This window comes from Vipera berus, assembly GCF_964194415.1.
Source record: "Vipera berus genome assembly, chromosome: 1".
Classification (NCBI taxonomy): Eukaryota; Metazoa; Chordata; class Lepidosauria; order Squamata; family Viperidae; genus Vipera; species Vipera berus.
In genome coordinates, this window is record NC_138202.1 from 127,166,972 (window position 1) to 127,179,994 (window position 13,023).

A 13,023-nucleotide genomic window follows, 5' to 3' on the forward strand; every position below is an offset into this window, starting at 1 on the left:
ATAAGGCAATAGTTTTAGCCTTGGGCAGGCCTGTATTATTTGAAATTCAGCAAATATCCTGGTCTAATAACTCATTCCATGTTGTTCAGTCCCCTTGCTAGAGAGTTAATTGTCCCTTCTTCCACCACAATCAAGATGGTCGTCTGAAGAAGCCTCTGAAAACACTCCCATCTCTGGATGCTTCCGCTTTCAACTTCCACAGCCATGGAAGTGTGGAAAGGGAACATCCTTCTTTACCGCATTTGGGAAGCCTAGAAATCAAAGGCTAATGCATAGCTGATCAAGTCATCTGACTGTGCACTGCCAGCACATGGAGACAAGCCAATAGCCTGGAGGAGAGGATTGCTGGTTCAGCTGCAATGTGTCATATTCTATCATACCCCAGCCAACTTATTATGATAATTGCTGGGGAAGTTACTAGCTCTAGACCAGTACAACTATTACAGCTGCATGAGAATATTAGTTCTATGTAATATCAGTGAGATGGGGAATTGATCAACCTATTTCTACTCTGCACCACTTCATTATTTATTTACTTAGAACATTTATATAGCTGACCAACTGACTCCAGGCAGCAAACTCCAAAAAGTAAAACCTCAAATACAAAATTCAACAAACCTTTCCCTCCCTCCATCCCACCAAGTGACAACATTCAGATAAACCTGCTCCAAATCATCCTAGGGTCCCCAGGTCCACTGGCAAAACCATATCTTCAGGACCTTTTGCAAGAGTATTAAATAGGGAACCAACTTATCGATGCAGGGATGCTGCTACCACAGAGAAAGCTTTTCTTTTTGGTCCCTCCTTAATAGAAGGGACCCTTAAAACACTTTGCCTCCCTGCTCTGGAAGTCAGGTAGATACAACATGGAAAAGACAGTCCTTCAAATAACCTGCCCCCCTATATGGGTGCTCACCCTCTTCTGGTCTATAAATCCACATTTATTCAGCAGCTATTCATTCTTGACCCTATCTTTGCTTATTTTACCCATTCCCAATGCATTCAGTTTGAGTTTCTTTGACATGCTCAGCCTCATTTCCATGTAACTAAGTGAGCAGAAACATACCTTAATATTCAATGATTTTCATTCCTTCTAAAAGATTGCATGATACCCACTATCTTCCTCCCATTCTTTGTTTATTTTACAAAATTCTTCAACCATCTTTCCATCTTTAGTAATCATTTCACACAGATAAACAAACAACCATTCATGCTAGGCTGTGGTTGTTGTTGTTTTTTTGCCTTTTATGTAAAAGTTTGCACTGTTTACTTCATTTTCCCATCAAACACAACTACTAGGGTCTTTACTATATTCATATTCAGATCAACACTCTTCGTTACATCATAAAATCTATGTAACCTTCATGGCAAATCTTATAAACTTTCCCTCTTTACTTCTTTTGTACACCTTTGTCATATTTCACAATCAACTTCCATTTCTATATTCACAAAAAAACCCATACTTCAAGTCTTTTCAATTTTATTATTTTCTCCAAGTCATATGGTAAACTTCCCTTCTCATACTCATACATTTCTTAGTGTTTCACTGAAGAGAAAAACTCTGTGGTCCACCCTTCCCTGTCTGGCATGAAATTGCATTCTCCCAAATTTTATTCAGACACCTCTTTTAGTCTTTCAGTCAGAAATCTGCCAAACATCTGCCTAAGTACACTCAACAATCTAAAAGTACCCCCTGCGGTTTTTGCACTCATTCACGCTATCTTTCCTTTGTACAACAGAACAATAATAGCATTCTTCTTATTGCTAGATAGAGATGCTGCTGTGAGGCGTGAACAACCAGACCCATACATGTAGAGTTTCAGACTAGCTACTTCATTGTTCTATGCCTATTCCATAGGAATCTCCCCAGACTGGCAGCTTTCACCAGTGAAAGAAAACCTAGATAAGGCTCAAAAGCATTCAGGATGGGTCAGACATAGTCCTCTTATGTTTACGTAACAAGTCCATACTAATTATCTGCTTAAGCCCTCCTTCCAAGTGGAACAGTTGCTCCCTAATATCTGCCTTCATATACATATTAAATAAGTCACACAGTCATTTTCTACAAGCAAACTGCATCCATATTTTAACAGTTCTGAAGCGGATATCATCTTCCCATGAAGCCTCACAATTTTTCAACATTCTCATAGCATTTATGCCTTCCCTTTCATCATTTTTTTTTCTTGCAGACTAACATTTGCAGCATTCATTTCAGTTCTGTTCTCTGACATATTACTATTATCCTCATAAAAATCTCTAAACTGCTCTTTCCAGTACTCTCTCGACTCAGTTTCATCCCAAATCACTTTGGGACTAGATCATAATATTAATGTCCTAACACAAATGCATTATATGACTGATAGCTCATTCAGTTTAATACATTGTCAGTAACTCAGCAGATATAACCAAGTATTCTTCTCCCATTGATTTCACATGCTGCTCTGAAAATTTTAAGGTATGAGAGAAAGGCTGTAGAAATCCCTGAAGGGGTGATTCATTTTGATGAAGAATCACCGTCATTCTGTTTAAGGCAGCAACACATTTCTTTTGCTCTGAAAGGCATTGCTCTGCTTTACATCTCCTCTTAAACACCCCCCCCCCAATTCACCTTGCAGGAGAAGACTTTGAGATGCACTATTGGCCACAATGTTTTCAGTTAGGTTTTATGGGGAATGTGGGGCTACTTGCAGTATGTGCCAAAGTCAGAGTCTGGAGCCCTTTTAAAGCACATCAAAATTCTTCCATGCTGGGCAGCTTCACTGCATACGGCTCCAAAACCACCAGACTTGACTACTGCAACATGTACTGTAGTTGCACAGCCTTGAGGTCATCAACAGCTAGTGCTTGATGTCCCCAAACAGTTCAAAGCAAAGCAACTTTGTTTTGTGGAGGCAAATTACATTTACCTCTTTGCTTCAGTGAAGAGAAACCTATTATTTCTGTGGTATAAATATCTTCCTCCAAACTAATTAAAATATCCATGTGAGACTTCTTAAGCATCAATAGACAAGGGTGGCCTTCTAAGCCTAACAATGAGATCCAATTTAAATTGGGGTCTAAGTTCCAGGACATTCAAGTAGGTATACATGGAATGTCTATGCCAGAGAAATTTTTCATCTCATTTTTAAATACTTGAATTACTCTTTTTTCTACACACTTCACACTTGGACAACTAGAGTTTTAAGAAGTTATTTTAGATCTCTAAATTTCTGCAACAGAAATATCTTCCCTTGGAAATTTCCATCCATGGCATTCAAAGCTAAAAGCAAGCATGCTATTCCCATAATCACAAAGGAGGCAAAGAACATCGGAGGACTAAAGGTGCTTTTTCAGAAGGCAACTGGACTTTGTTTTTCCTTGAAGATGTTTTGTTTTTCATCCAAGAACCTTCTTCAGTTCTGAAGAAGTCCAGTTGCCTTCTGAAAAAGCACCTTTGAGACAATCATGACCTGGATCACTGAGAATCATCATAGAAACATAGGGGGACAAATGATATAATTATAGTAAGTAGTCAGCTTGGAGAAAATGTGGAATAGGCAAAGATGAAGTTAAGGAAAGCAAGTCTCCCTTTTGGGACCATGCTATAATGCATGAAATGACTGGGTTAGAGAAACAAATAAATAAATGATATAAAAAAAAATATCAGAAAGTACCTCAGCTCTACCATCTACATGAGCGTTTCTCAACCTCAGAAACTTTAAATGTGTGGACTTCAATTTGCAGAATTCCCCATATACGGTATATTTACTCATATTCTTGTGAGTTGTATTTTCATATATTTAACAAAAACACTTTATATGGCTTTTTTCTGGTTGCACTATGCTTTTCACTTATACTGAAATATAACAGTTACAACATAGCTATTTATAACATGCTACTTGTTGTTTATTTAATAGAGTGATTACAATAATAACTGTAATTTTTAGGGAATCTGAGACCTCTCTTTTTAAGCTAAACTATACGTTCCAAAAACCTCAGCCAACTTGATGCAGGAAGTTGTAGCACTAAAACCTTTGCATGTTTATTAATTCTCAACCTTGCTTTAGACAAAATAGGACAATCTATATCTTCAGGGTTCCATGTATCTCTTCCAGTGCCCCAATAAATATTTTATGCAATGGGTTTTGGTGATGATAGTGTTGAAAACTGATGGATTCTTGCTATTTTAAGTGGGAAACATACAAAATATGCCACTATGAGTAAAAAGGGATTTTGTGGCATAGAAACTGAATAAAGTTACAGTATAACTGTATATAAAGACCTAAAGTTGGTTCAATATAGCTGCTAAATCTTTTTTAAAAAAAGAAACTGAACATTAGAAAATTGAAAGAAAAATATACAAAAGTTGAAAACACTTGTTGCAAATATATGAGATTGAAAACAAAACAAAAAAATAAAGTCTCATAATAATAAGTGCCTTGGGTGCAATCCCAAAACATCTGTAGCATCACAAACAACACCAGTGGCATTGACAAAATCACTGTCCATTGCAAAAAGCAGCTTTACTTGAAAGAACTTACATCCTGTGACAATACCTTTAATACCATCAAACATCATCTGCTTCACCCAGGTCCGTGGGAAGGAGTCAACAGGTAGATAAAGATGATGAATCTAATCTAAACATCCAGTTGACTGTGCAACAAACCATACTAATAATGTAATAATAAAAACTCAGCTCAATCCGTACATGTTACATGGTCTTCCCACTTTGTATTCTTGGTCTTTGCTCCCCGACTTTTTTCTCTGTTTTCAGTAACCTGCAGCCATAAAAAGTTTTTCCACTCCTAGTATAAATCTCAAAGTTTGCTTTAATCTATGTTATGGCTTCTCTTCATGGTTTCTGTATGTAAATTGTGATTTTTCTCCCTCTTTTAAAATGGTAATAAAAAAAATAATAATTCGTGAATTTTGTAAGAACGGTATTGAGGACAATAGAAATATTTCTATTGCTCATAAAGCCAATTCGGCCATTATGTCCAGTTCTCTGCAGCCTCAATGAATGCTTTTGTTATCATAAAATGCCAGACACACCTCATAATCAATATTCAAGTCATCAGAATCTCCCTTAGTCCGGAAATGTTGCATGTACTTGTCCACTGTGAAATTTACTTGCTTATTGAATCGTTCAATGAGAACTGAGTGCCAATGTTGGTCATCCAGGAGGCTGCCCAAGGTGACTGAGGTATGGCTGTTGCCAAAACGAAGCTTGGCATCTCCTGCAGAGACAGTAAGAAATTATAGTTAAATGAACAAAATTTTGGTTTTAACACCACACCCTTAAGATGAATGTCATCTAATGAATGATGAATAGCAATAACAATAGCACTTATATACCGCTTCATAGTACTTTACAACCCACTCTAAGTGGTTTACAAAATCAGGAAATTTCCCCCAACAATCTGGGTCCTCAGAAGGAGGGAAGGCTGTGTCAACCTTGAATCCTATTACGATCGAACTCCTGGCTGTGGGCAGAGTTTGCCTGCAATACTGCATTTTAACTACTGAGGCACTAGGGTTCATTCATGGATACTGAATGGCATCTCTGGGCTTCTTTCCTGCTATTATTATACAATTATTTTTTAGCCTAAGAAATCCTTCACATTTGATTTGTTTTTCCATTGGAGAGCATCTTTTCATATTCATTTCATTTAATGCACAACGTTGTTAATGCAGAAGGATCTGCCTATGAATCCCAATATTCAACACATAAAATACACATTACTTCTGAATATACTTCTATACAAGGGACAATTTCCTCCATTTAGTACTCCTATCCCTAACTGGGTTTCTGCTCCAGATAAAATACATCTACAGTAAGAAGTATTCTACCAGTTCTATCTTGAATCTGCCCACAATATAGCCTATGGCAAAAAAAGCGGAAATCTAGTCCAGCAGATTGATTTCTATGTAGTGCTGAAATATTAAGGCATTCATATCTTATAAGTATATTAGGAAAATTGTTACATTGCCTGATCTAAAGAGCAATTGAGTCTGTAATGCTTAAATGCACCATCTGGATTAATTGAAAACTTGCAGCAATAAATATATCAGATGTATTATAACCGGGGGGTAATGCAATCTAATTACCCCTCTTTTTTCAAACCATTACATCCAATGAGCTTTATTTTAATTTAAATGAGATTGTTATCTAGACAACTTCAAAGTGAACCATGGAAACAAAAATGATAATATTTGGGGAAACCAAACCAAATCTGAAGACAAAACACGGTTACATCACATCCATTTTTCACTTTTAATGCAATCGAAGAAAGATAAAATACACAGTTCACTAGAGTTGTGCAAAACATTTTGAGGTTGAGACGTTATGATCTGGAAACATCTTACCTTGAACTCAGAATGGAAACATTCCACATTGGAATGAACTGCTCTGGTTTATTGGAAATAGGCCATTCAGATTATCTGATAAAGTGAGAACATTCTCATTTTATCAGATAATCTGAATGACCTATTTCCAATGAACTTTAATTTCATTTCACTTCACTTCACTTCTATAATTATGAGACTTGTTTCAAAGATGAAGTGCTTTCCAGTCAAGGGCGAACAATTTCAAAATTGCATTATTTGGAGTGAGATTTTAATGGGACTTTTTGGGATCAAGAATGAATTTGTAATGGCATATTTTGGGGTCCAAAACATTTCACCTTCAAAACATTGTGATACTTTTCATCTATTCCAGTTTACCACAAAGTATATTTGTGATATTTCTTCTCTACCATTCCTTTAAAACAATAAAAAGAAACCCTATAATAAGAGACCCTACAATTACAATATGTAATTTAAATTACCACATCGAATAAGTAAATCATTGGCAAACAAACACAAATCACAAAAGGCTGTTGATTCTGGGCAAATTCAATCTGCCATTGCTGAGGTTGGGATCAGAGGTGTTCTGTACCAGCCTGCTACCGGCCCTGCAGAAAAGGCAGGGACAACCCCTTTTACAAGAAAGCAAGAGGCTGGAATTACGCCTGCCAAATTTATTGCTACAAAAACAAACAAGACACGAACCAAGAAACAGGAGCTTTAAGAAACAGGAACTATCCAAGCGGTTGCCTTCAGCAAACCAGCCCTCCCACACATTCCCCTTAAATACAGTTCAGGGCGTGGCCTCTCTCTGCCTCCTTCCGAGGTGCCCCATTGCCTTCCTCTGTTTACTCCTGATTGACTGCCTCCTGCGTCGGGCATCCTTGAACAGGGCCAGCTGTGGGTCATCTTCATCCACGCTGTCAGGCTCACACAGCTGGGTCTGCATCGTGACCAGATGAGAGGGGCCTTGCTGGGGGCTCTCATCAAGCTGTCCAATCCCCTCAGCAAGCTCTTCAACACCCCCCTCCTCCTCCTCTGAGTCGTCCGACCCAACTGCCGAACCCACAGGCTGACCCTGAATCACAACAAGAGGCAACTCAAGAATTCATAGCTACCATGACTCTCATGGGCCTGTTCCAGTCCTAATGGGCCCAATGCAAAGATGGGACAACACATTAGATCTGATGTTCACACTGAAACAGATGAGATGTAATTTGTTTTGGGGGACATTTCCATCAGCACTTTGTCATGGAGTTGTCCATCAGGGAGGAGGAATCAAATAGGATTGTCTACCACAGCATCTGATAATATAGAGCAGGGGTGTCAAATTCGCAATGTCACGTGACGCTTTTTGCCATTGCTGGCAATGGGGTGAACACAGTTTTGCTATGATGCATCCAGCCCATGGGCTGGCAGTTTGACACCCCTGATATAGAGGGAAGCAAAGATAACTTTGGAGAAGTGCAAGACCTTTTAATTCAGAGGCTGTAAACATAGCAACTAGGAAAGTACCAAGATAGAGACTTAAAATCAAATGCACAGGTATAGTATAGGTGGTACCTTGCTCAATAGTAGTAACTGTGAGAGGGATCTCGGAGTCTTAGTAGACAATCACTTCAATATGAGCCAGCAGTGTGCTGCAGCTGCCAAAAAAGCCAACACAGTGCTAGGCTGCATTAACAGAGGGATAGAATCAAGATCAAGTAAAGTACTAATACCACTTTACAATGCTTTGGTAAGGCCACACCTGGAATACTGCATCCAGTTTTGATCACCACGATGTAAAAAAGATGTCGAGACTCTATAAAGGGTACAGAGAAGAGCAACCAAGATGATTAGGGGGCTGGAGGCTAAAACATATAGGGAACGGTTGCTGGAATTGGGTATGTGTAGTTTAATGAAGAGAAGGGTGAGGGGTGACATGATAGCAGTGTTCCAATATCTCAGGGGCTACCACAAAGAAGAGGGAGTCAAGCTATTCTCCAAAGCACCTGAAAGCAGGACAAGAAGCAACGGATGGAAACTAGTCAAGGAGAGAAGCAACCTAGAACTAAGGAAAAACTTCCTGACAGTTAGAACAATTAACCAGTGGAACAACCTGCCTCCAGAGGTGGTGAATGCTCCAACACTGGAGGTTTTTAAGAAGAGACTGGACAGCCATTTGCCTGAAATGGTATAGGGTTTCCTGCCTGAGCAGGGGGTTGGACTAGATGACCTCCAAGGTCCCTTCCAACTTTATATTATTATTATAAATAATACTATCTTGATTCTGTAGGGTATAAGAAAGGACAGAGGGAAATTTTGTTAGGCTTCAAAGTTCTGTCAACAGTAAAGTCCCAATAGTCCTTCTTGGTCTATTTTGAAGGGCTGACAGAAGAATCCAATGAACTTTCGAAGGAGCCAGTTTGGTCTAGTGCTTAACACTCCAGGCTAGAAAGAAGGAGACTATGAGTTCTAGTCCTGCCTTAGCAATGAAAGCTAGATGGGTGACCTTGGGCCGGTCACTCTCTCAGTCCAACTTACCTCATAGGGTTGTTATTTAGGGGAAAATAGGAGGAGGAAGGTGTGTTGGATACATCTGCTGCCTTGAGTTATTTGTAAAAAATAGTAAAAGTGGGATACAAATAAAGAAACAAGCAAGCAATTAAGCAAGCATGTGGAGAGTTTCCCAATGATTTCTATTGCAGCGTAATGGTATGTGGGAATGATCTTGGGACATGGGAGGAAGAGCCATAGCCTAGAAAATGGTCTTATAAATGAAATTTGAATCCAAAGGAAGAGCATCTCAGAAGGGACCATCCTTAATTTTCAGGAAACTGAAAACTGAAGGAAGAGAGGAATCATTTCAGACTTGCAAAATCCTGTTAATGCAACCTTAAAGAAAGAGCTAATAATCTGCTGCAGCTATGCTTCTTGTCTGGACAACCTTGAAAGGCTAACTAGCAGTTTTATCAGGTACCTAGTCAACCTCTGGAGTATTGAGGATTGATACAATTGGTGTTGAGTGGTTTCTTCCTGTTCATCAGTCCTCCATAATATATTGAAGATTTCTGGGGACTGAATAACAGGAGAAATTTTGTCAGTGTGGGGTAAACAAAAAAGCAAATATGACTAGCACCTTGGAAGTAAAGATGGCAAGGCACCAACATACCTCTGCCCGTATTGCATCCACAGGTTCCCACCCAGAGTGACATTTTAGAGTAAGCCAGCCCCCATTAGTTAAGGATGGACTTAAAGGACCAACAACAGGTCACTTTGACAACTTAGCAAGCATTTAGAGTTCATCCAGATGCTGGCCAATTGCAAAATAGTTTCAGGTTTTGGCCTAGTTGAGGTTGACCTTCCACTGGGGCAATTTTGGAGTCACAGACCTTGCTAGAAGAGTAAATGTCTGGCACTCCAAAATTACCCCAATGGAGGGCATGGACAGGAAGGGCTTTGCCCAGCTTTAGCTAATACAGTAGTTACAGTTTTTCCTGGAACAGGAGTGCTGGTGAGATTACTAGATTATTGCAACTCATTCTAACTGGCCTTGAATAGACCATCCAGAAAATTTAATGGTGCAAAAAGAGGCTGCATATTTATTAGCAAGTTAAATTTGTTGCTGCCCTACGGTAGAACACTAGTACTATGTGAACTTCCAATTTGGTATCCCCCTTTGCCTTTCCAGTGACATTTAGGAAGCTTATAAAGACCTGGCTGTTCCCAAGATACTTCTGAGCATCTTTATGAGAGTAAGAGATGGTATTGTTGAAAATTTGTTTATGGTGATGGATTGTTGTATATTTGCAGAATTTGGGTTTTTTACGAATCACTTAGAATCAGTCCAGCTAAGGTAGCATGGAAGTTATTGTAAATAAACACTGAACATCTAAGAATAAATGAAAAATACAGAGGAAATTGATTTCAGATTGTATTTTTATATTTAGTAAATCTAAATCCTTATATTCAATGATATAGGACAGCTGTCACACATAATACCTTCTAAATGTGTTGAATGTAATTCACAACACTTTCACTCAACGTAGTGAGGATTTCCATGACATGCCTATTTATGTCTACATTTAAACTCAAAGCAGATGTTGCCTATAGGAGGAAGAGAGCAAGGAACACAAAAGGCCAAGTTTAAACCATGTAATGCTAAGCTAAGGTTTAATATACATCTCCTCTTGCCCTAGTGTGAAAAAGTGAAGCAAACAGAGAAAGCACAATAATTTAACATTTGCTACATAGAACAGAAAGTCTTTTTTTTTTCTTCTATATGCTCCATCACAAAATCTCAACAAAGGTATGGGCACCAACGTTAAGATATATGGACTTCAAATCTCAGAATGCTGCCTCGGGAATTCTGGAAGTTTACGTCTACACATCTTAATGTTGTTAAGGTTGAGAAATGCTCTTCTAGGGATGAAGGGGGCTGCAACAAGCATTGGCTTAAGCCAGAGTTGAAGAAAACTGTAAATTCATATTCTTTCTCCGACACTTCCTTTTTTCCCCTTGCAGGTACACTTTGTTTTCTCTCACACTATTTCTGACACACTTTTTTTTCTCTTTTTGGAGCAATGGGCTGTCAAGAAGCATATCTACTGGTATTAACAAAAACCTGAATAAATAACTAACAAAGAGCTTTTCAGATTACATTTAAGATCATATGAAAATAGGTTGATAGGCATATTTGCCCACCCGAGCCTAGAATATAAGAGCTTCTCAAACTCAACTGCTGAAGATAATTGCAGGCAACTAATATTTATTTATTGAAAGGATCCAAGCATGATCTTATATCTCTCATTATCATCTCATTGTACTTCTCTAGGAAGACTTACATCAAGAATAATGGCTTAAAAACTCTTCAACTAGGCCACTTCCAGCACAACATCAGGCAATGCAATTTTAGCAGCAGCCATCTTTACTAAGTGGCACAATCATTGTGGCTTTTCTTGTACTGAATACGATGGCTTAATTCCCAGTGAAAGGAAGATTGCACTCTAAAATCTCATTTCCTTGAGCCTTATCTCTCAGCCAATACAGAGTGTACCACACTGAGAGATGAACAGGACACAACTTTGTCAAGATTCCTTCTCTGACAAATTCAATAGTATCACTGATTAACAGGCCTGCTTTTATACATTATCTGAAATTTACTGTAATTCTGAGGCCAGTTATGCTTTTATGTGATTGTCAAATGATGTGCTCACACTGAAAAAAGTTACAATGAGAAGAAAAAGTATTTGTTTGCTTGTTAGATGTGTTCAGTCAGGAGCCCAGGGTGATATATGCTCCATCCGCTTCCTCCTCTTCCTGATACATCATGGCAACAATCCTGAAAAATAGATTGGTTTGAGAGAGAGAGAGAGAAAGAGAGAATGACTGATCCCTATGAATTTATATATTATATTCTGATTTGGAAGACTATTTAGCTGTGGTGGCACAGTGGTTAGACTGTAGCACTACAGGCTACTTCTGCTGCCTGCTGGCTGCCTGCAGTTTGGCGGTTCGATTCTCACCGGCTCAAGGTGGACTCAGCTTTCCATCCTTCCAAGGTCGGTAAAATAAGGACCCAGATATGCTGACTCTTTAAACCACTTGGAGAGGGCTGTAAAGCACTGTGAAGTGGCATATAAGTTTTAAGTGCTACTGCTATAGTTCCCTATCCATGGGAAATGATGAGAATTGTGATAGTATATTGCTAATAAGGCATCTAGGAAAACTCTGGAAGAACAACTTCCTTTGGGCTGTTCTGCCAGGTTATTTAGAGCAGTGGTCCCCAACATTTTTGACAGTAGGGACCAGTTTTGTGGAAGACATTTTTTTTACAGAATGGGATTCTGTTTTGCTCACTTGCTGCTGCTCACCTCCAACTGTGCGGCCCGGTTCCTAACAGGACATGAATTGGTACCGGTCTATGGCCTAGTGTTTGGGGAGTCCTGGTCTAGAGGATGAATGTTGCCCTTTCCTTCATTTTTATCATGTGGGAGTGCTGTCCCCTTTATTTTCTTAAACCCCAGGGAGAGGCATGCTCTAGAAATGGGCTTTATGCCACATCAATTAACCATACTGTCTTCTGTCATCTGTTAATCATACTGTCTTTGGATATGGAAAAAAATATACATCGTAGCATGAGAGAAACCTTGGTATATTTGTCTCTTGCCATTCCTGGTTATGAAAGGCAATCAGAGAAATAAGTTTAATAAATTATCATTATCTGATTGGAAGGATATGGAGAATGACCAGTGTGTGGTACAGAAGCAAAGGACAGTATGTGTCATTTTTCTGAATATTCAGGAATATAGAGTAGGGTTAGAAAATCCATAAAAAGTAGAAAAAAATCTGAAAACAATTAAGCTCTACCAACACTTCTGGCCTTACCTACTATAGGTAGTCTTTGACTTAGAACTGTCATTGAGCGCCAAATTTATGTTGCTCAGCAAGACAGTTAAGCGAATTTTACCCCATTTTACAACCTTTCTTGCCATAGTTGTCATTGCAGTTGTTAAGTTAGTAACACGGTTATTAAGTGAATCTGGCTTCCCCACTGACTTTGCTTGTCAGGTCACAAATGGGATTACATGACACCAGGAGACGCTGCAACTGTCACAAATCGGAGTCACTTGGCAAGCATCTGAATTTTGATCATGTGAGCATAGGGATGCTGCAATGGTCGGAAGTGTGAAAAACGGTCATAAGTGACTTTTTTCA

At 38.9% G+C, this 13,023-nt stretch overlaps 1 protein-coding gene across 1 annotated transcript in view; it reads right to left on the reverse strand.

Moving 5' to 3' along the window:
* Positions 1 to 13,023, reverse strand: part of CNTNAP5 (contactin associated protein family member 5) — a gene marked incomplete at both ends in the record, with an annotated part of 429,095 nt that overhangs the window by 219,332 nt on the left and 196,740 nt on the right. The window contains one exon of the mRNA XM_081335453.1: positions 5,032 to 5,216. Within this exon, the coding sequence (XP_081191579.1) occupies positions 5,032 to 5,216 (185 nt within the window). The remainder of the gene's footprint in view (positions 1 to 5,031; positions 5,217 to 13,023) is intronic.